We start from the raw sequence: 23,950 nt of genomic DNA, 5'->3' as shown, positions 1-23,950 counted from the left end.
CCAGAGTACCTGAGTTTCGGCTAAGGGAAGTGGGCGGGGCCAGGCCGAGGAAAGGGGGTGAAGGAAAAAAAAACACCAGGAAAAACAGTTCTCGGGGATTGTTATCTTCACACTTAGACCGTGGTTTATTGAGAATACTACTGGTGACAATTGCACAATTAGGGTTGGTTTTGAGTAGTGAAAGACGAAAACTTTTTAACAGGAAAAAAATACAACTAATTTGGGCCATAGGCCGACTGGCAACGGCGACTTCCTGGTTCGCGCAGGTAGGTGAAATTATATTCTATATAAACGTAACATTTTACGTACATTGAGTGTTACTATATCTAAAACGTTATTTAAACTCAGGCGATCTTATAAACAGAACTAATTAAATTGGGAACCCAGTTGGATAACCCTCCACCCACCGCTACCTTCGTGGCGGCATTGTGTTTTTTTTTCATACCTGCCAGCTACTCCGGTTTTACTGTAATGAGTACGGTTTTCATTGTCCTGTTCCGGATTATGAATTAAAATGACGGTTTTTAAATTTAGAACAGGCGATCGGCACAGTGTCAGCCCGTCTCACCATGGCGGTGACCCCGAGACGTGTCCGTCTGAAGCCGTGGCTGGTCGCCCAGGTGGATAGTGGGAGATATCCCGGCCTGGAGTGGATCGACCGTGACGCCATGCGTTTTAGGATCCCGTGGAAGCACGCTACGCGACACACGCCCCAACACGAGGACGAGGATACTATATTTAAGGTAAACGATCACCAAAACTGGTTTTACACGAAATGTCGAGTTTCAATGAATCTTGGCGTGCCCACCACCTACAACAAATACTTAAAAATGCGTATGGTCTACATGTGAAATTTGCAATCTACAGAAGAAAAATTGATAGGGGTGGGTCAAAAGATAAACAAAGTATTCTATATACAAAAAAATATCAGGAGCCTGAAATGTACAACTGCACATGAAATTTTATAAAAATAACTGTAGAAAGTGCAAAGTATAAAAATATATAAAAAGCATATGTGATATAAGTATGTAACTGATATCTCTATAATGATTAAATGCTGATTGACTCTCATTTCTGTTAATTTTTCATGAATGCTTTCAGTAATGTTGTCGCTCCATTTAGCGGTCAAAACAACCGCAACTGTTAAAAAAAGTGCTGTGCAGAAACAAAATTGTGGATAAACACAATTGATTATTATTATTATTATCATTATAAATGATCAGTACAGTTGAAACACTCCTGCAGCCCTCTGTGACTTTTCTCTTGGGGGTCTCAAACTCACAGCTTGGGGGCATTTGCAAGGTAAAATTTTCATAAATATAACGTTCGTAAACCGAAAAGTTCGTGACGCAAGGGGTGCGTAAACCGAGGTATCACTGTATTTGTGTTTTTTAACAGATTTTTGGGGCAGTGGTGTGATGGGAAACAAGCACTTTTTTAACTTAATTTTAGTAAATGGCATTTTGCCTGATGCCACAAAGTAACATTTTGATATGTCCCTTCAGGCGTGGGCTGTAGAGACGGGGAAATTCCAAGAAGGGTCTGACGAACCCGACCCTGCCAAGTGGAAAGCTCAGCTCCGATGTGCGCTCAACAAAAGCCGGGAATTTACCCTCATCTACGACGGAACCAAAGAGGTCCCAATGAATCCTTTAAAAATATATGATGTTTGTGAAATCCTACAACCTTTAAGCAACCCAGGTAAATGAATAATGAGGCTTACGACAAATGCTTGTATTGTTGTGTTTGGGTATTTGTGAGTTTTGGGTGACTTGACACTTGGGGCAATGGGCAATAATTTTGTGATTTTGCTTATTGATCCAATTCTATATTGGATTCTTATTGGGAGAAAGAATGACATTGATATTCATGGGAACTAGTTGCCATTTACTGAAGTATATCAAGAGCAAAAAAATTAACACCATGACTGACCATATTTTTTCCTCTATTGAATATATTTAATTTTGTTTAACTCATTCAGAACCAGACGATGTGCAAAAATGTGTCCAGACCAGTGCCAGGGTTTTTGTCATTGTCACTTGAATTGCAGGACCAGCAGAATATTGAGTTGTAGGACCACATAAACATTCAATGCAGCATTAGAAAGCTTAGAATTGCTGCTGTGGACTGCAAATTTCCCCATTGTGGGACGAATAAAGGTTTTCTGATTCTGATTTCATCAGAAAAAAAATAGTTGATTTCTTAATGATATGGGTCTGGAGTTATATGAGTTTGAAATGAGGGCGGCTGTCCAAAATACAATGCAATACACACATTGGTTTATATAGCGCTTTGACAACAACTGAAGCTGGAACAAATCACTAACATTGCCACCTTGTGGAAGGGAAAAACATTACCAGAGGTCTGGCTAGTGTTTTATCGGCACCCAGGCATGAAAAAAAAACCCGAACAAATTAGGGAATGGCGCTCTACGTCATATTTTCAATTCCCGAATAGATTCGTGTGTGTCAGTGAATGAGTTAATGATCATAATTCAAACAGGATGCAAGCTTTTTTTGCGTGGGTGGGTGTTGATTCTTATGCATGAGCGCTGAAATAAATTTTTTAAGACCACCTTTTGTTAATTAATAATCCACAGCTTCTTCAGATGCTGGTTCTTGGACTCCGGGTGAGGAAGATGGCGCTGAAGAAGACATACCAGACACACCAGAATCTCTCCCTCCATACCCATCTAATGGTGGAGATCTTCTACTTTTATTAAACTTTTAAACAGACAAAAAAAAAAAGAATTTTACCATGGTTTGATGCTCACAGCCGGCTCATTTCCCCAATCAGGCACAAGTCCTTCTCCTCTCATCTTGTGGTCTCCTATGAGCTCAGAGTCCTCCATGCCACCGCCTACAAGTTGTCCCCAGTCGAATAAAGTGTGGCCGAAAGAAGAACCGATTAAAGTTTGGCCAAAACAAGAGCCAGTGGATGTGGAGATGCAACCCTCACCGCTTGCCGACATGCCCTCCGCCGCTCTGGCTGACCCCTCCATGCAGGGGCCTACTCTTACTGACACTTTATTTGCTTCTCCGGAGATGTGGATCAGCTCCCTACCAAGTATGTCTGTGCGAATTTTGACTTCCTCCGAGCATGTCCGTCCACAGAAGGCGAAGTACTTCGTTTGCAGTAAATTAACTTTCACTTCTAGACGATGTGCAAAACCAAATTTGTGAAAAAAAAAAAATTCATCCGGCCTGCACCCTCGGTCATAAAATCAATAACGTCTGGATGTAGAATTAATCCATTGGGCAGTAGCGCTGTTACCGGTGCGTGCTCAGTACTGCCATCTAGAAGCTCAATTAGGAACAACAAATTCGTATATGTGCAATTAATTGACTGAATGAGCCCTCCAATTTCCTAAAATGGTAATTTTCTAAAGTAAATTTAAGTGAATATTCAATTTCAATGTCAATTCAATTTTAATATGCATGTTTTAAATGACCCAAAACACACGCTTAACTCATTCACTGCCAGCTGCAAAAAAAATGTCCACTCCAGTGCCAGGGTTTTTGTCATTGTCACTCGAATTCCAGGACCCCCACAATAATGAGTATTAGGACTACATAAACATTCAATGGAGCGTAAGAAACCTTAGACTCTCTTCTCTCTTCAAAAAAAAAAAGAGTTAATTCCTAAGTTATATGGGTCTGGAGTTATCTGAGCTTGAAATGAGGGTGGCTGTACAAAAGGCAAATGCTGTCCCTTCGTGGGTTGGAAAAACATTGCCAGAGGTCTGACAAGCACTTTATCAGCACCCCACAAGAAAAAAACAAAACCCGAACAAATTTGGGAATGGCGCTCCATGTCATGCTTTTCAATTCCCAAATAAATTCCCGAATGGCAGTGAATGAGTTAAGTGGCGACAAAAGGTGTAGCGGAAAGAACCCAACTGGCAAAACAAGCGCACCTTACATGTGCATTAAATGTAAAAACTTCCATTTTTGTGGGGGGGAATGCGTCTTTAATCAGTGACCGACCTGGAAGTGCAGTTCCTGTACCGGGGCAGAGAGATGTGTCCTACCGTCACCGTCAGCAACCCACAGGGTTGCCGGCTCTTCTACGGGGATCTTGGACCCATGGTCAACCAGGAAGAGCTGTTCGGACCGGTCAGCCTAGAACAACTGCGTTTCCCCACCACGGAGAACATCACCAACGACAAACAGAGACTCTTCACCAACCGCTTGCTGGACGTGATGGACCGAGGTCTGATCTTGGAGGTGAGCGGCCACGATATCTACGCCGTGCGTCTGTGCCAGTGCAAGGTGTATTGGTCCGGCCCCTGCGCGCCAAATGCCTCCACGCCGAATCCTATTGAGAGGCAGACAAAGGTCAAACTCTTTTGCCTGGAGTCCTTTCTTAGTGGTGAGTTTCCTGTGCTGTCGTCATACCAACTACTTTATCCTCTCGCACTCCGGAATGTGAAAAAACAACTTTTGGATACAATATTCCATGTGTCGTTTAGGTGTGATCGCCCACCAACGGGGCCAAACCCCCAACCCCCCGCAATTTGAAATCAGCTTATGTTTTGGGGAGGAGTGGCCGGACGGAAGGCCGACAGAGAGGAAACTCATCATGGTTCAAGTGAGAATTGAAGTCTTCTGGCAACAATTTGTTGATTTCTTTGCCTCAGGGTGGGCCGGGTGTCAACATCGCTGTTTTATGTGTTGAAAAACTAATCCATTTGCTGTATTTGTGCTTAGGCCAAATCTCCACCTGATATAAAAATATATATAAATATACCATATTTTCCGCACTATAAGGCGCACCTAAAAGCTTTCAATTTTTTCAAAAGCTGATGATGCGCCTTGTAAACCATTGCGCTTTTTATAAAGCTCGAACAATATGGGATTTTTGCAGCGGAAAAAACGGACTATCTAATATTCATTTTAAATTAAAGCTCTTAAAGCCAAACAACCTTCCACGATCATTACTGCACACTCCACAATCGACTTGAGGGCCAGTTTTTTTTTTTTTTTTAATGAATCTGACAGCCCCTGTTTTAAACGAACAACGTTCATGTCATTGCAGATCATTCCCGTGGTAGCTCGCATGATCACGGAAATGTTTTCCGGAGACAACACGCGATCTTTTGACAGCGGGAGCGTGCGTCTCCAGATCTCCATCCCCGATATCAAAGATAACATAGTGACCCATCTGAAACAGCTCTACTGCCTTCTGCATACCAACCAGGGCCAGGAAGGTTGGGTTTTGCCCCCTGGCTCAGGCTTGAACCTCGTCCACACTCTGCAAGGCCAGTGTGCACCCTGACGGGCAACGATAGGCACAGGTTCAATATTGATCTTTATTTCACATCCTGCTAACAAAGACGTACTCATTATTTAAAAGTCCCATCACTATGTCTCTATGATTAAGCTATCATGTGTTTATATTTCAGTTTTATTCGCTTCTCGTGGAACGCTTCTCTGTACAGTGTGTGTGTATGTGCCGGAGCACAAAATAAACCGGTCAAAGTCCTCCTTGCCGCAAAAGATAGTTTAGCATAGTTAATGAATTACAGAGATTGCCCCTGTGTATCCTAAATATGTCAGTGAGTAGCTAAATTCCCCGTTTTTTTATGACGTAATTTTGAAAGATGCAAATTTGAACAACTGGGAGAATTTTCTTTTGTACGCCTCTCCCCAAAATCTTATTCAACTATGCTCGGGAGTCACATTGAGCAAATGTCGACAGAAATATGCTAGGCTTTGAGCTGTTCCTCGGTTTCATTTAGATTTAGAGTAAGTGTATATAAAAATGTATTTTAAATCCACTCATTGTATCTTTGAATAACCATTGTTCATGTTTATGGATCTGTTTTGGGATTGCATCCAATTTTACATGGGGTGGGAGTGGCGACTTTTGTTTTGTGGTGTATTTTACTCTGATTTTACGTAAAATAAAAATGTCACACCAGCTACTTTCAGCTCGTGGATTGCTTTTATTCCATCACAACGCCTCGGTGTCACTGTGACAAAGTTGACCGATAAATGCGATTATTGTTGGTGGAACTTTTTGGGGTTGTGGTGCCGCACTGTCGCTCCCTAGTGGTTGAAAAATATCTACCAGCAACCATGGGTCATGTGTGCAATTTACATTTTCAAATTTTCAGGTTCGAGATTTAAAGGAAATTTGATTCTCAGCACTTGTGAGCTGTTTGAATTCCATTTTATTCCATCTGTCTTTCTCTAAAATCACAGACAATGTTTCTGGTAATAAAGGCTAATGCAATATATTTTTCCATTTTGAACGGGTACTTTTATTTTGAAGGCAGTCAGTTTTGATTTGACTTTAGGAAAGTACAGACAATTTCGTTCACAAATGTCATCCGCGGTTTTATTTTTAATTACATTTTTCAAGATATAAGCCAACCTTAAGGAAAACTGTTTTGGGTGTGCTGTAGTTCACCTGAGAGTATTTGACTTGTAGGCGGTGATTGTTTACCTCGTTTTGTCAATTTTAGAAGTTAACGTTCCTCTTAAATCATCACAATAAATCACACAGAGCAGCTGCCAAATTGCTGTGAGCAATAAACGTCAATTTATCACGGTGGCAACTCTTAAACATTTGCTACTCCACGACTTTTCCCTATCTAATAACCTTTACTCAAGCAGGATGCCACACCGGGAAACACGACTCTTCTCTTTCACGCATTCGTTGTGTTGTCAAACTCTTTAGTGTCACCCACGTTGGACTTTGGCCTCTGTCTTGATGGGCGAGTCTTAAGTGGTCACGCAAACTATGACTTGAATTTGTGCTGGATTGTAAATATTCCATAAGGGAGCATTGAAATTGGATTCGACACCAAGGTAAGAACTCGTACACACATAGCAACATCACTAGATTTCACAGCCTCCTTATTCTTTAATATCGTACTGGTCGTAGATTTCGCCATGCTGTATTCCCTAGCCAGATCAGACACTCGCACACCTCCTTCATATTTTGCGATTATTTCTTTTTTAAATGCAATAGTTGTACGCACTATTTTTCTTTTGTCGCTTTTAGCAGCACTTACTTTCTTTGGAGGCATGATTAGGGGCTAAAACTCTTCGTACACCTATACAGTGAGACCTCAACTTACGAACTTAATTGGTTCCCAGACAGAGTGTGTAAGGCGAAAAGTGTGTATCTCAAAAAAAAATTCCCATAGGAAACCATTAAAATGGGAATAATCCATTCCCGGGTTTCCATAAAATATACTTTTCAACTAAATAAGTCTTAAAACTACACACAACATACCTTATTCTGTGTATAATAAATGTGCTGTTGTATTGTAATGAAAGAAATACACTGCATTGTATCATAAAGTCACTTTATTTACATTTGTGATGGTCATTGATGGCTTGATGGGATGGCGTTGAAGGTCAAAGGGAATTGCTGTTTGGAAAGAGAGGCACATTACATGAGGACTGTAATTAAAGAAATAAACTGCTGTAAAATAAAGTTTTATTTACCTTTTTGATGGTCGTTGATGCCTTATGGAAGAAGAGTCACCTTCTATAAGGACTGTTGGTAACTTAACCTCTGCTGCTGTTCGGTCGTGTGCCTCCGCCGAAGATCACTCCGCCAGCCGTGGTGGGTGTGTATTATGAAAATAGTGCTTATTATAAGGTTTAAGTTTCAGAGATTTGACGTTTGTAAGACGAAAAGTTTGTAAGATAAGGTGTTTGTAAGTTGAGGTCTTACATAGATAGTAGAACATTTTTTTTCAATAGAATTACAGCCTTTCTTTTTTTTCGCCCATTGTGTTATGTTAAGCTATTTTTTTTTACAATCGAGCATCAAAACCAAACACCATGGAAAATACCATTACGAGCTACCTTGTTTTATGACACTCATGTGACAGCAGGTGTGAGCGAGGATGTTCAGGAGTGACAGTCCGCTGGGGAATGATACCAGCAGTTATGCAGGTTCCATCCAGTCCAAGTATGTTTGTCATCCAGGATTGAAGTGTAATGCACACAGGACATAACTGTACACTTTTATTTGTACCAGCGTCTTATTTTTCTCTACCTCCGTTGAAAAAAAAAAAGCAATATGTACCTCAGTGTTTTTCAACCTTTTTTGAACTTTGAACTTTTTTTACATTAGAAAATGTTATAAAATGACATTTTGAACAGTATATTTAATTACAGTATTATTTCTCAATTTATTTATACTCAGCAGAGTGAAACTAGCTTTTAGCGCTTTCTCATTTACCTTTGTGGGTTTTCTCATAAAGGTTGCCTGTTTCTCTGTATTGACACGCAGGCGAACAAAATACATGTAGTCTGTTGGCTTGTTTTCACTTTATTGCCTTGAGCTCAACGCCTTGCATAACAATCTTGTTGTCTATCCCGTGTTTTAAAAATGATCACTAATTAAAAAAAATCTAAAATATATGACTTCAGCTCATGTAGAATCGGACTGAAACTGAATATACAGTATATTCCATCTATATTTTTGTGCTGCAATTTTCTTGTTTGTTGTGACAGCGGCTGTTCATTCAGGGATGACATATCCTCACAGATGTCATCTATGTCGAGGCCCAGCGCAAAGTCAATATACCGTTAAGTAACCGTACCATATCATTTTTGAGCGATTGTTGGATCGGTTTCATGAACCGCCGTGTTGTCGGCTCATGTTTCAACAGTGCAGCGGAAAGAATACGCCACCTCCATGAACAACACCATCAAGTATTTCCATTACAGAGTGGAGGTAAGGTCTACTTGATCAAATTTATTTATTATTATTATTATTATTAATAATAATAATTATTATTATTATTAATGGTTTTGTGTATTATGTATTTATTTACATATGTATTTATTTATTTGTGCATTTTTAATTATGTATTTTTATTTATTTAGTTGTCTGTTTATTGAACTCACAACCATTTTATTTTATTTCATTTCAAGTTTAGTTTTGTATTGTTTTTCATTTTTTCATTTACTTTTTTATTTTTATTTTCATTTTCATTGTCATTTTTTTATTTTTATTTGTATTTTTATTTTTATTTGTACAGTAAAGTCTCGTTATATCGATATTCAAGGGAGTCCGAAAAATATCGATATAACCGGGACTATCGATATATCCAACCCTGTTTGCATGTAATTTTCTCCGTGCGTGCATAGAAATAGTATCGATATAACCGGGACTATCGATATATCCGATATCGATATAACGAGATTTTACTGTATTTTTATTTATTTTTACTTTTACTTTTATTTTTATTTTTACTTTTATTATTTTTATTTTTATTTTTACTTTTACCTTTATATATTTATATTTATTTATTGTTATTTTAATTTATTGTTATTTTTATTTATTTAACAATTGTGCAAGCAAACTGGATTTTGAAGGATTCCAAAATAGCTCCATTTCATTCTAAGGGGAGGGGGGTTAATCTGCTGCTACTGTTGTTGTGTGACAGCATCTACTCACATGCGACCTGGATGGCGAGGATCTGCGAAGCTTCACAGACTGTGTGGACAGGCTCAATCTACTCGACAAAATGGGTCGAGTATGGGGTCAGAACATGCTACTGGAGGTCAACGGAACCGACCTGCTGCTCACCGACACCGAGACCAAGGTTGCTGACACCTGCTCGTGTGGATCCATACTCTACAGGGCCTGTTGTCCTCGACGCGGAGGCGGGACTTCATCACGAATGAGTAAAAATAACAATGTCGGACTTTGTTTTAGGAAGTTCTGGAGTCTATACATCTGTGTGATATTGTGGAGCTGAAAGCTGTGTTGGACACGACGGCTTCCAACTCGCTCCTGGCAGTGACTGTCAAACCCAGCAGGAAACACGTGACAAGCATCTTCCTTTTCCACTGCGATGACGTCAGGGTGATAAGAGCCCGTCCAAATACCCTTTTAAGCGATCAGGGACCCCACCCCCCCATTTGTTTTTATTCATTATATATTTTATTGTTCGGTGGTCAAGGGGTTAGCGGGTCAACCTCATAGTGCATAGGTCGTGGATTCGATCTCGGCTCTGGTTTTCCTGTGTGGAGTTAGCATGTTCTCCGCCGGCCTGCGTGGGGTTTCTTTGGGTACTCTGGTTTCCTCCCACCCCCCCCCCCCCCCCCCCCCCCCCCCCCCAAAAAAAAAACTGACTAATGACAACTAATGAAATATCCCATCTTGCTTCCAGGCTGATTACGTCGAAAGGGCTCTTTCACAAGCGCGTATAAGGTAGGCGGGGCAAGTACAGACGCGTCCCTACTTAACGAACATTCGAGTTACGAACAATGGTACATACGAATATTTTTGTTTTACTATATGTAGTATTGTCTCCAGTTGTACATGTATCTTTATAGAGCATGTATATTATTAAATGTTTATTTTTATAGTACAAACCGATACAGGTTACTATACAGGCCTCAAAGGACAACCGACGTCACTTTTTTGTTTTTTAACTGACATCAGAAAAACGTTTTATAGCATCTAAAATACCCAAAACACGCAGTATGATATTTTTAGTCAAATGCAAAACACCAATAAAAATAACTTAAAGTGTCTGCAATCTGCAAATCTGCAAAAAAATTGAGCTGCGAATTGGGCATTTTCAGAAAGTCCCGCCCCCAGTTCATGACGTCACGTCAAGACGTCTTGCATTGCTGGAGAATCCAAACAATGGCTTCAGATTCGGAGAATATGCTTTCTTGTTACATATCCAGTTATGAATATGATTCAAATAGTTCTGAAGAGGAAAGCATACATGTTTGCAATCGATTAAAGAATTATATGTGCCATTTTGAGGCAACATTGGGGGAAAATCTCTCTCTCAAAAAAAAAGAGGCACAAAATGGCGACCTCCAGTGGCCACCTCCGCTTCCACAGGCTGATAAATTCCTTATATGGAGCTTAGATGCCCTCTTCTGGTGGCAACACGGTTCTCAGACCAAACATGTACAGCAAAATACATTGACATGATTGAAGGACTGCTACAATGTGTCTTTTTTTCGGTCAGGGGGCGGTCCTTTCATGACGTCAAGTATGGACTCGTCACCAACTCAAAAATAAGACTTCCTGAATATTCTTAGAATAGTGAATGTGATTAAAATAGTGAAACCTGAATAGTCTTAAAACGTAAAATATAGCTATATGCGGTGGAATCTTATTAAAATACGCCCAGTAGAAGTCATTTGAAGCCATTTTATGGACACAACTTGTCCGGAGACGTCGGTTGTCCTTTAAACATACATATATAAGCCTTAAACATACATTCCATACCAAATATAGAACTGAAACATCTTACGAACAAATTCACTTTACGAACAACCGTTCGGAATGTGTCTTGTTTGTAAATTGGGGAGCGTCTGTACCATAAATCTGCTGAGCCCTCTTTGGCTTTGAATTGATGGTGACACTTTTTACCCAACAGTGCAACTCACCAAGAAGCGGAAAGTCGAAGTAAAGTTGAACCCGAAGAATGGGCTCCTCCCGATTACAACGGTGAGGCTGTTAATATAAGGTTCTGTACCCGCAATAATGACACAGCATTCGTTTTATATCTGCTTTTGGTGCATTTAGAGGACACTCACCTGGTTGTAGCTCCGAAGCATGTTGATGACCAGAAAGAAGAGGAAGATGAGGATCACGAGGAACTAGAGGAGGACGCATCCATCAGAGAAGGAACTTTGCCACCTCAACAAACTTACACAGAATTGGACAGAAACGTGGTATGTAAAAAAAAATTTTTAAAAATAAACGAATTAAGAATCGAGGACCTTGCCTCTGGAGTTTCAATACTATAGCAACTGTTCATCTTTCCCTTTTCGACGGCGTAGGACATCTTGAATCACATCGTCAACGACATCGAGATCTTCATGGGGAAGGTGGCCGGCGTTGCAGCGAAAAATGCCAAGAAAAATAAGAAAAAGAAAAAGGGGAAAGGTTTGGCAATGTAGACGTTTTGATGTCAGTTTTAAATTAAAAATCCATGCATACAGTAAAGTCTCGTTATATCGATATTCTTGGGAGTCGGAAAAAATATCGATATAACCGGACTATCGATATATCCGATCCGGCATTTAAATTCTCTCCTTGCGTTCATAGAAATACTATCGTAATAAGCAGTACTATCGATATAACCGATATCGATATAACGAGACTTTACTGTATTTAAAAAAAAAATGCCTAAAATGTGTTTTGATTGTGTTTTGTTTTACAGTTGTGGTCGGAATGCCTTCAACAGCAGAGTTTGAAGAATGTCTTCAGAAGATCAAATGTGGTTTCAACCTTCTGGTGGGTACCCTTGGCTCTATTCAATTATCTGTCTCGGCTTTTAACACACACACATGCAAACACACACACACACACACACACACACACACACACACACACACACACACACACACACACACACACACACACACACACACACACACACACACACACACACACACACACAAATAAAAAACTTGTGAAGACCGGCCAAATGGTCCTCACTTCTCAAAAATGTCCTCGCTACATGTGGTATAAAATCATTTTGGTCCTCACAGGAACAGCCATACAAACACACACCCCACACACACATTTTTAAATGTATTTTTTGTGTGTTTTCTTCATTGGATTCCGAAAATAAATGATGCCTCTGTGTCCACAGGTGGAGCTGAAGGGAATGATCAATAACCCAAGTGTGTCAGAATTTGTGCACTCCTTCTTCTCCGCGTTAGCATTTGTAAGTTGCACTCTAAAATCATTTTGCATAAATAAATGAATAAAAACACATAGAATTTTCGGTCCTCAATAATCCTGCAAAAACACTGATAAACATTCTCGATAAATACATTTCCCCATTGTGGGACGAATAAAGGTTTTCTGATTCTAATTCTATAATTTTAACCGCGCCCAAAAAAAGTGCAATAAACACATTTTAAATAATAAAAGGAAAATCGGCTGAAAAAAATGTAGGAATAAAAACAAACAAAAAAATTTAAATTATTCCCTCCAAAAATGTTTTAAAAAAATCAGTGAACATACATACATACCCGTGCAACAATCGAGAAAAAAACTCATAGGCTCAGCCATGTATGTAAGATTTACCTTGCTATCTAGCTGGTTTCTCGCTCGCTAGCTATTTGCTATCTAGCTCCCTGGCCGTCTATACAGCTAGCTATGTATTAGCTATATAGCTAGCTTTCTATCTATTTGAGTTACTTCCGGGTTGAATGAACGCTGGTGCGTGTGGCTGCCGCTGCTCACCCACAGAAAAATTTATCCTGTGACTGTAAAGCGACCTTGAGAGTTTTGAAAGGTGCTTATAAATGAAATGTATTATTATTATTATTAGACCACACCAAGTGGACGGAACGCTGGAGCTGCTCACCCGCGCACAAAAAAATCCAGTGACTCTAAAGTGTCCTTGAGAGTTTTGAAAGGCGCTTAGAAATTAAATGTATTATTATTATTATTATCATGAATATTTCCCGTGTGTGTATGTTTCCACATGTTCATGGGAAATCTTACACATGCACCACAATCCTATAACTTGATTTTTGTCACAAGCCCCGCCCTAAAATCTCCCAATCCACAATTCCTGCATTTCAAATTCATTCTACAGAATTTCAGTTCACCTTCCTTCATGCAGATTTTGGATACAAATGACACCATTTTTTTTTATAGAAGCGGCCATTTCTAATTGCATTTGATGTCCCTCATTTTGCGCTCACCAGATTGTAAATCAGTGCTCTGAGGACGTCCCCCCGAGGATCGTCGCTCCCCTTTTGACTCCTCAGTGTATCTGCCTCATGAGCGAAGAGGCATCCGCGGAGGAGGACCAGCTGTGGCAGTCTTTGGGAGACGCGTGGAATATCCCAAGGTAGAGGACCAACTTGAACGACACATTTTTGCACACCGTCTGACAGTGAATGAGTTAATGCAATATTATTTTCTTTAATAAGAATTCCATAAATTGCAGAATTTTAACATTGTTTTATGAATCAGTTTATTCGCTTTTGGAACTGTTTTTTTTTTTATTTCCAATTTTAAAAATGTATGTTTTAAATGTTTTTTTTTAATTTTGGTTTTATTAGTTTTATTGTTAGTTTTATTTAGGTTGTATTTGTTTATTTTAAATATATGAAATATTTGTCAAATACGTAATGAAAAAAGGTCACAAAGCACCCTTCAGTATTAAAATAAAACGTTAAAAGCAAACCTTTCATTTCACAATTAAAAATTTTGGTAATAATTAGTTTGACTCAATTTTATTGGTGTAAGATGTATTTTTATTTTTTTTCATTCACAAAACTGTTTTTCCAATTGTAGTTTCAGTTATTTTTTTAGTTTCTTTTAACTGCGATAACCTTGCTTCGCCCACAGGCTATACATTTTTTAAACCCTCACAAATTATAATTTTATTCCAATAAACGTGACTTTTTAAAATGTAATTATTATTATTCCACCTTCATCTTTGTAACTTTTTCTCGGAATAGAATGGTAGATAGAATTTACCCATTTTAATTTTGGTTAAATGCAAATTTCTCCATTGTGGGACAATGAAAGGCTTTCTGATTCTGATAACTTTTGTTGTCAGATCATGACAACTACTGTATTGTTGTCATGATTGGTGCGTGAAAGGGTTAATAGATTGTGTGCATAGCAGCTCATGTCATGTCCAGTTTATATCTGGGTACTCCAAAATGTTTCTTACTTTGCCTCAGCACAAAATGGCCCGAGGATGACGAGTACATCCCGACATACACTCTCACGTTCTTTGACGGCTGGCAACCTCCCGAGCTAAGGGAGGCCCCTACCGCCGCCATTGATACCCCAATGATGGCCGAGGAGGTTCGATGGCCCCCGTCCTCCAGCAAGGTGCACCCTCATACGTTCCTCTCTTTTCATTGATGGGGAAAATAGACAGAAGAAAAAACCAAGAGAGTTTTTTGCTTTGTGTGTGTAGACAACAAGCAAGAAGATGCAGTCGCCACCTGAACCACCAACACAGTTTCCAAGGATCCCTGCAAGGTAGACGGCTAATTTTACATAACGGAAAATGAACAACAAATACCCAAAACACGCAGGCTATTTTTAGTCAAATGCAAAACACCAATAAAAATAAGTTAAAGTGTCCAAAACTACTTCAAAATGACCCCGGAGATGCAGAGTTTCAGAGGGTCCCGCCCCCTTGTTCGTGACGCCACGCCACCAAGACGTCTTACATTGCTGGAGAATCAAAACAATGGCTTCAGATTCGGAGAAGATGCTTTCTTGTTACTCATCCAGTTAAGAATATGATTCAAATAGTTCTGAAGAGGAAAGCATACATGTTTGCAATCGATTAAAGAAGTCCTTTTGGATCAATTCGAGCTGTCAGGATTCTAATGTAGCGTCCCAGAAAATGCACAAGATGGCGCCCAAGCTCCGTTGCAAATGGGCTGATTTGTCTGCTGGGAATTTGTGTCAACTAGTATCAAATAGTAGTCTTGGTGCAAGACACACACCGATTCACCATCGCATTATGTATGTTTTCCTTTTAATTTCGCCATCAACACGGATCAGCACGAAGTTTTCAGACCAAACAAAGTACCCAAAATGCATTGTGTGGCGTTCCCTACGTGACGTCACGTACGGACTCGTCACCAACTCAAAAACAAGACTTCCTGAATATTCAGCGTGAGTCTTAAAACGTAAAATATAGCTATATGCGGTGGAATCTTTGTAAAATACGCTCAGTAGAAGTCATTTAAAGTGATTTTACAAATTATGGACACAACTTGTCCGGAGGCGTCGGTTGTCCTTTAATTCACATTTGGTGTGTGTGCACGTGTGGTCATCCCCAGATTGCCAGAGAAGAAGCTGCGTCGCATGTGCGTCACGCAAGACTTCATTTCCCGGAACAACAGAGAGCTGACTATCAGGAAAGGCGAAGTCGTGGAGGTTTGCCGCATCATCCCAACTGTTTCAAAAAAACACATTTTAGATTGAAATGATGACGAAAAAAATGCTTGGTTTGTTTCCCGTAGTTGCTGGACGTGTCCAAACTGTGGTGGAAAGTGAGGAACAGCAGAGGAGAGGAAGGTTTCGTCCCCAGCAAAGTTCTCACGGAAAATGAACAACAAGCTGATGACATGGTGGCTGCAATGTCGCATTCTAATTTTAGATCACATTTACACTTATTACAACTGATCTACGCTATCTTATACTGTATTTTAATCCAACCGTATTTCCCTGATAATAACTTATCTCATGAGCAAAACAAATTGAATGATATTTAAAGGACAACCGACGCCTCCGGACAAGTTGTGTCCATAATTTGTAAAATGGCTTTAAATGACTTCTACTGAGCGTATTTTAATAAGATTCCACCGCATATAGTTAGATTTTACATTTTAAGACTCGCGCTGAATATTCCGGAAGTCTTGTTTTTGAGTTGGTGACGAGTCCGCACGTGACGTCACTGAAGGAACGGCCCTGACCGAGAAAGAACACATTGCAGCAGTCCTTTCATCACGTCAATGCATTTTGCGGTACGTTTGGTCAAAACTTTGTGTTGATCCGTGTTGATGGCAAAATTATAAGGAAAACGCATAAATAACGCGATGGTGAATCCTTGTGTGTTGTGACAAAAATGTTGAGCCCGTTTCCACAGAGCTTTGTCGCCATCGTCTGTCTCTTTTGGGTGCGACATTGTCACTCCCCACCCGATGCCTCACAATGACACGGAATAAATTATTTAATCGATTGCAAACATGTATGCTTTCCTCTTCAGAACTATTTGAATCATATTCATAACTGGATGAGTAACAAGAAAGTATCTTCTCCAAATCTGAAGCCATTGGGAAGACGTTTTGGCGTGACACCACGAACAAGGGGGCGGGACCTTCTGAAACTGGCCACTTCCTGTTTAGATTTTTTGCAGTTTCAGCACACTTTAAGTCATTTTTATTGGTGTTTTGAATTTGACTAAAAATATCATACTGCACGTTTTGGGTATTTTAGATGCTATAAAACGTTTTTCTGATGTCAGTTAGGAAACAAAAAAGTGATGTCGGTTGTCCTTTAAGAATTAACTCTTTTCAGATTTTTGCACGTCTGGCAGTGAATGTGTTAAAATAACATTTTCTATCAAAGAAACAAACACAACAATTATTTTTAGGTAACGATGCAGACATGTTGCTGTTTAAAGGTCACAAAGTTGCCAGAAGCTGAGCTGCACTGTTTGTTGTAGCAGTATACTGTATTTAGTAATACACTGTGTATGAATTTAGGGTAAGGTTCAGTAACATTCTTTCCATAGAGACATAGCTATGAATTACAAAGCATGGTAAAATCCGTATAACGCAAGCTTTTGTCGGTCAAACTTCAAACCAAAGTCTTACAAAATCTTCTACCTCCTTCCTCAGCCAACTGGAAGCTCTCCCGCCGTCGTAGGCAAGAAGTCCAAACCTGCTGAGGTGAAAGCCTGGCTTGAACACATGGGCTTCAGCAAGATGTGAGGACAGTACATCACGCACAACAATTCACAGAACACTTCCTTCCAGTACATCGAACGAGAGCTCCTGTCAATATGATATCTCGCTAATCTACATCGTGCTCCGCTACAGCCTCAAATTTGATTTGCATCCATGACTATTTTTTTTTACTGATCATGTTTAGAATGTATTACTTTTAAGTCATGTTTTTTGTTTTTTTCATGTATGTATGTATGTATGTATGTATGTATGTATGTATGTGTGCGCGTGTGTGTGTGTGTGCGTGTGCTTTGTGTGTGTGTGTGTATATTTGTGTGTGTGTGTGTGTGTGTGTGTGTGCGTGTTTGCGTGTGCTTTGTGTGTGTGTATGTATGTATGTGTGTATGTGTGTGTGCGTGTGCTTTGTATGTGTGTGTGTGTGTGTGTGTGTTTGTGTGTGCGCGTCTGTGTGTGTATGCGTATGCGTGTGCGTGTGCTTTGTGTGTGTGTGTGTGTATGTATGCATGTATGTACAGTATGTATGTATGTGTGTGTGTGTGCATGTATGTATGTGTATATGTGTGTGTGTGTGTGTGTGTGTATGTATGTATGTATATGTGTGTGTGTGTGTGTGTGCGCGCGTGTGTGTGTATGTATGTATGTGTGTGTGCGTGTGTGTGTGCTTTGTGTGTGTGTGTGTGTGTGCATCTGTGTGTGTATGCATGTGCGTGTGCTTTGTGTGTGTGTGTGTATGTATGCATGTATGTACAGTATGTATGTACAGTATGTATGTATGTATGTATGTATGCATGTACAGTATGTATGTATCCATTTATCTATTTATTTGTCCATGTATACATTTATGTATTTAATTTATTTATGTATGTATGTATTTACTTGGTTAGTTGTTTATTTATTTACTCAGTTAGTTGTCTATTTATTTATTTACTTAGTCATTGGTTATTCAGTTATTTATGTATGTGTGTTTTTATTTATTGGTTTATTTATCCATTTATTTATTAACCCATTTATTTGTTTATTTGTGTACTGCATTTGACTCTGTGTTGGTTGCATCGATTTTCACCTCCATTCTTGTTCTTGATCCATGCGTGCAGCACGGTGCGCTGTCTGGGCGTGCTGAGCGGCTCCATGCTCTTCAGCATGACCCGAGAGGAACTGAAGACGGTGTGTCCGGAAGAAGGCGGAAGGGTGTTCTTCCAATTACAAGCAGTTCGCTCCGCCGCCTTGGCTGTGAGTGGCACCTTGTTCCTTCGCTTTTCAGGGAGACCAACTAGTGACAAATTCTATGTTTGTGTGAGACGATTAACAATGTTACTTGTCTGTTTTCCTTACAACTGTAGGCTGCAAACTGAGCCCAAGAGTCTTCAAGGAGGATACCATCACCAGAGCTCACATCCTCTGTCATTTATACATTTATACATTATCACATTAAAAACATTGACTGTACAGTATGTTTTACTCTAACTCGACTCCAAAATGCTGCATTTACGACGATAAAGCTAGCTTTTAATTGAGACACTGAGAGGCATTAATTTAACAATACTGTATATTTATTGGATGTGCAAGCCATTATTGTATGGTCCTTTCCCAAGTTTACTAATACTGTAACTACCCCGGTCAAGTATGACGCTTCGTACTGATGACGTTATTGTGAAACACTTGAACACTGTGAAAACTATACAGGACATTAAAACAACAACATTACAATAAGTTCGACAATAAGTTCGACAAAACATTCAGTCAATAAGGAAATTAATAACGTACCGTGTGCACCTTGTTAACCGAAAGTAGATAAACGATGTAGACTTGAGACTTTCGTTACTTTGCTTGTCTCTCTCTCTCGAGACTTTCGTTCCGTCTGACTCGCTGTACTTGCTTTTATCTAAAACACCTGAAACGGAAGCGGAAGTGACAATGACAAACATTATAAATAAAGTATCGAAGACGATTTTTCGGGAAAAAAAAGAAAAAAAACACACATAAAGTTTCGCATAGAAACATTAAACACCTTTACAGAACAACAAGTCTAAATAAATTATATTTTTGTTGTCGTGGCAACCAATGACAAGATACCTGCCAGTTACAAATACTCGACATCCTTTTTTTTAATCTACCTGCCGTCAAAATACGACCTACAGTGTGAACGCAGTCAAACTCCATCTTCCAGGTACAGTACATGCCAGTTTTAAATTTTTACTGTACACGTAATATACCCACGCAATAAAATTATGTTTAACATAATTGCGAATGTTTGGTATTCAACCAGAGTCCTGCGGATGTCCATGGATTTCGTTTTGAAGTTTCCTTAAACGCGTCATTTCAATCATGTGTTGCAATGACTTGCAAAGCCTTCTGTCAATGTGATCAGAAGCACTAACTCTGCAAGCTACATCCTATTTGTACAATAAAGTTGTATTATATTGCTCAGAATTGTCTTTTCTCTTCTTTTTTAAGCGTTTACCTGACACGAATCTCCCCTTGTGTATGGTAAAGTTGTTTATTATTATTATTATTATTTATTTTGCTGATATTTCAGTAGTGTATGTATGTGAGCATTTTCTGTCTTCTTTATTGGTCAGAGCAAACCTATTTGGCAGGGAAGGAGATGTCGTTTCATTTCTAACCCTAATGATGACATTCGACGGATTTAAAAAAAAACGCATGGGAGTGACCTGAAATCACATTCAGAAAACCCGAGAAATAAAGCGATAGCAATCACAACAGTACATTATGATGAAACATACTTTATTTTAAGTGCTCAGATATAACATTTTAACTCTCTTCAAAGATCTGTTGCGTGTTGATAATCTCCCTACTGCAGTTGGAAAGAGTGGGCAGGCATAAAACAGGCATCGGAACACTTGGTTCACAAACATAAAAAAAACATAGAAACTACCGGAATTATTTTTCAGAAATTGTTATTCATGTAATGTGGTGGACAGCTAAAGGATTTGGAATTGCGAGGTAGGACAAGCTACATTGTGTTCGTACATAGAACACATTTATGTTTCTGTTTGAGCTAAAAAACGACGAGATTTGCATTAGACTGAAGTACTTTCAACTCGAGAGTTGATATGGTTTTGTAAATTCCACAGTGTGTACCATTTATGACTTAATTGATGCCTAATGGAACACAAATATGCATGTGTGTAAATTGGCGATTTTCAAGTTAACCTAAAAACAGAAATTACATTCGATACACAAAATAAGATCTTTTATATAGTGTTTAAAAATATGTTTATATTATTTCTAGGTTTATTGTACAGCATTTATTTTTTTTATTAATGCAATGCAAGCAGTGCTAAAGAAATTATCAAGCATGCAATGAAAAATTATCCAAATGTACTGAATTGGACCAAAAGCGATCAATTTAGTACAAATACAGTCTAGTATTCTTTGCTAGCTATGTATAGTGACAGGGTAAACAACTAAATTATCTTCCACTAGAGGGCAAGGGCTACATCATTAAAATGTGTTTATCGACTTTTTGTGACATGATGACTAAATGTCTGGAAACACTTACATTTTAAGTGTTTCTATTAAGTCCTAAATATGGACACCGCTCTCAATGGAGGTAAGAAATCATGCAGGGTGCAAAACGTGCGTTTGTCACCCCCTGTAGGCTGTTTAAGTCACTACAAGGAAACCAGTCTGTCGCGTCATCAAACATTAAAAAAATCAGAATCAGATAAACTAAGAAAGAAAATTAATTTACGTTTTTAAAAATACACTTTGTATATAAGGCTAACAGTCTCACACTTTGCGGCACATTCACATTTGCAGTGCATGTGCTGGTCACGTCTTTTGGTACATTTTCACATCTAACAGCTACAACAAAGGTTTTTAACTTCTCAATGGCAATAATCATCAGTATTGATTAATACTTTTCGGGGCCTTTTGAATTTACTTCCCTGCTGGCTGATGTGGTGTGCTTGTTTATTGATGCAGGCTGTACGCAAATGTAGTGAAGTATCCCAAGTATGCCACGCGAATAGTGATAGAGTACTGTACAATCGTGACTTGATATAAGTTTAATTAGTTATAATAATAATAATAATAATGACTCATATCTTAAATTACCTTTGCTAAATGTTTGACCCCCCCCCCCCCCGCAAACAAAATACAATTAAATAAAGATGGCGTTCTACAACATTGTGCCTTGTAAAATTATGTAGTAAAAACAAACAGCATAAGCAACAGCTTGTGCATCAGGATGAATTGAAGTTCATTGTGTGATGTGTAACTTGGCCACCAGGGCGCAGCAAATAGTCACAGACACAAACAAAGATGACTTTTCCAATGACTGCCTGTGACTTGGTAAACTGCAGCTCTTGGCAAAGGATAGATAAGTAATGGGTGAGCATTTTAGCATCTACTTGTGCTGATTCAGTTAGTCTCCAAATACCGTATCTCTATAACGAACACCATTTGTTAGCTCCTAGTAGCATTTCGCATTGTTTATTAGCATGAAGCTAAGCGGTCTAAAGGCAAAGCTAGGTGGTTTGTTTTAAACGCCTGTGAAAAAGGTCGGCTCAGTCGTATCTCAAGGCACCACTGGGCTTACTGTTGAATCCTTCACATACATGATGAATGGCCTGAATGACATGATCGATGGGAGGAGAGGTTATAGGTCAGCCTACGGGTAACACGCAAGTATTTGAAGTGTGATATGACAAGTTGGAATCGGTACAAAAGCAAAGCAGAACTAACCATAACCCAGGATGGTGAGCGAGTATGTGGTCTTAAAGGACAACCGACGTCTCCGTTGTGTCCATAATTTGTAAAATGGCTTCACATGACTTCTACTGAGCGTATTTTAATAAGATTCCACCGCTTATAGCTAGATTTTACGTTTTAAGACTCGCGCTGAATATTCAGGAAGTCTTGTTTTTGAGTTGGTGACGAGTCTGTACGTGACGTCACTAAAGGACCGCCCTTTACCGTAAAAAAGACACACTGTAGCGGTCCTCAATGTAGTTTGCTGTACTTGTTTGGTCTGGGGACCTCGTGTTGCACCCAAAAGCCGCCAGAAGGCCAGAAGAGGGCATCCAAGAGCCATATAAGGTATTTATCAGCGTGTGGAAACGGAGGTGGCCACAGGAGGTCGCCATTTTGTGCCTCTTTTTTTGGGTGAGAGATTTTCCCCCAATGTTGCCTCAAAATGGCACAAATAAATTCTTTAATCGATTGCAAACATATATGCTTTCCTCTTCAGAACTATTTGAATCATATTCATCACTGGATGTGGAACAAAAAAAGCATATTCTCTGAATCTGAAGCCATTGTTTTGATTCACAAGCAATGCAAGACATCTGGCGTGACGTCACAAACTGGGGGGCGGGACTTTCTGAAAATGCCCAATTCGCAGCTCATTTTTTTGCAGATTTTGGACACTTTAGGTCATTTTTATTGATGTTTTGCATTCGACTAAAAATATCATGCTGCACGTTTTGGGTATTTTAGATGCTATAAAACGTTTTTCTGGTGTCAGTTAAAAAACAAAAAAGTGACGTCGGTTGTCCTTTAATATACCATTAAAAAGTTTGGAAGTCACTTAGAAACTTGTATTAGAACAAACAGTACTTTTTAAAATCATATCAATGTCTAACCAGTATATCATCAGTTGAGCAAAGTCAAACAAAACATGGACTTTTGGAGTTTTCTGTTAGAATAACTAAGTGCCCTCGTTGCTAATTCATAACGTGAACAAATACAATGCAGCTCAGCGTCAAACGAACAGATGGCCCGGCGAGTGGCATGCTCAAACTAATATCATAGCTTTTTTAGAAGCTATCTTTCAACAAAACATATTTAAAGTGAGCCCAAACGTTTTAAATGGTCATGGATTTTAATACAAACTCTTAACAGCTGGTTGGTGGGCATGCTGCCTTTATATTCCAGCTTACTGTAAACATAATGTAGTTTAACATGCAGGCATGCAAAAAAATAAAATAAAAAAAGAATCTGTTTCAATTTGAGCATGGCTCATTTGAGCACTGAAAATCCTAAATGCAGACAATGCCATGTGATGAATGAACAAGGCACTGTAATATTTGCTGCATATGGATAGTGCGATGTATGCAAAGAGATATACAGTAAAGTCTCGTTATATCGATATCGGATATATCGATAGTCCCGGTTATATCGATACTATTTCTATGCCCGCACGGAGAAAATTACATGCAAACAGGGTCGGATATATCGATAGTCCCGGTTATATCGATATTTTTTCAGACTCCCTTGAATATCAATATAACGAGACTTTACTGTATATACCGTATTTTTCGGATTATAAATCGCAGTTTTTTTCATAGTTTGGTCGGGGGTGCGACTTATAAATCGGAGCGATTTATATATGCTTTTTTTTATTACTGCATATTATTTCACATGTTATTTTCACATTAAATTAAAAGAGCGCAGAGAAGAGGAAGTGGCGTCTTGTCTACCTGCCGAGTTGGAGTTATTTAAAAGTGACACAGAGGATGAAGATTTCCTTGGATTTGGAGTAAAACCTGATATTTTGGTAAACTTGT

The 23,950-nt window shown here is 39.1% G+C and overlaps 2 protein-coding genes and 1 long non-coding RNA gene across 5 annotated transcripts; 2 read left to right on the top strand and 1 right to left on the bottom strand.

Moving 5' to 3' along the window:
• Positions 1-40: 40 nt before the first annotated feature.
• Positions 41-5,926, top strand: irf6 (interferon regulatory factor 6). Its single transcript, XM_089010522.1, has 8 exons — positions 41-266; positions 535-743; positions 1,506-1,701; positions 2,600-2,698; positions 2,797-3,066; positions 3,979-4,371; positions 4,472-4,590; positions 5,038-5,926. Exons 2-8 carry the CDS (start codon positions 570-572, stop codon positions 5,275-5,277), a joined length of 1,491 nt encoding a protein of 496 aa, XP_088866648.1. The 5' UTR covers positions 41-266; positions 535-569; the 3' UTR covers positions 5,278-5,926.
• A 763-nt stretch (positions 5,927-6,689) lies between these two features.
• Positions 6,690-19,370, top strand: eps8l3a (EPS8 signaling adaptor L3a). 3 transcript variants are annotated; one of them, XM_089009658.1, is made up of 20 exons: positions 6,690-6,815; positions 7,856-7,932; positions 8,481-8,554; positions 8,639-8,703; positions 9,419-9,577; positions 9,691-9,840; positions 10,148-10,188; positions 11,381-11,451; positions 11,530-11,678; positions 11,787-11,892; positions 12,170-12,243; positions 12,605-12,679; positions 13,674-13,819; positions 14,664-14,817; positions 14,906-14,970; positions 15,786-15,882; positions 15,969-16,076; positions 17,349-17,437; positions 18,512-18,647; positions 18,758-19,370. In XM_089009658.1, the coding sequence occupies exons 2-20, from the start codon at positions 7,868-7,870 to the stop codon at positions 18,767-18,769; spliced, it is 1,836 nt and encodes a 611-aa protein (XP_088865784.1). In that variant the 5' UTR covers positions 6,690-6,815; positions 7,856-7,867; the 3' UTR covers positions 18,770-19,370. The 3 variants fall into 3 exon arrangements, with proteins under 3 accessions (XP_088865784.1, XP_088865785.1, XP_088865786.1); XM_089009659.1 differs by having other exon boundaries at positions 7,853-7,932; XM_089009660.1 differs by lacking the exon at positions 7,856-7,932 and having other exon boundaries at positions 6,708-6,815.
• On the bottom strand, positions 17,331-19,284 carry LOC148890160 (uncharacterized). The gene is made up of 3 exons (XR_016116586.1): positions 19,182-19,284; positions 18,481-18,700; positions 17,331-17,391 (listed from the first exon to the last, which is right to left on the bottom strand). It is a non-coding gene; the product is annotated as an uncharacterized LOC148890160 (long non-coding RNA).
• Positions 19,371-23,950: the final 4,580 nt, after the last annotated feature.

Source organism: Hippocampus bargibanti, linkage group LG12 (assembly GCF_051943395.1).
Source record: "Hippocampus bargibanti isolate YZ-2025 linkage group LG12, ASM5194339v1, whole genome shotgun sequence".
NCBI classification, from domain to species: domain Eukaryota; kingdom Metazoa; phylum Chordata; class Actinopteri; order Syngnathiformes; family Syngnathidae; genus Hippocampus; species Hippocampus bargibanti.
This window is presented reverse-complemented; position numbering and strand designations above follow the sequence as displayed.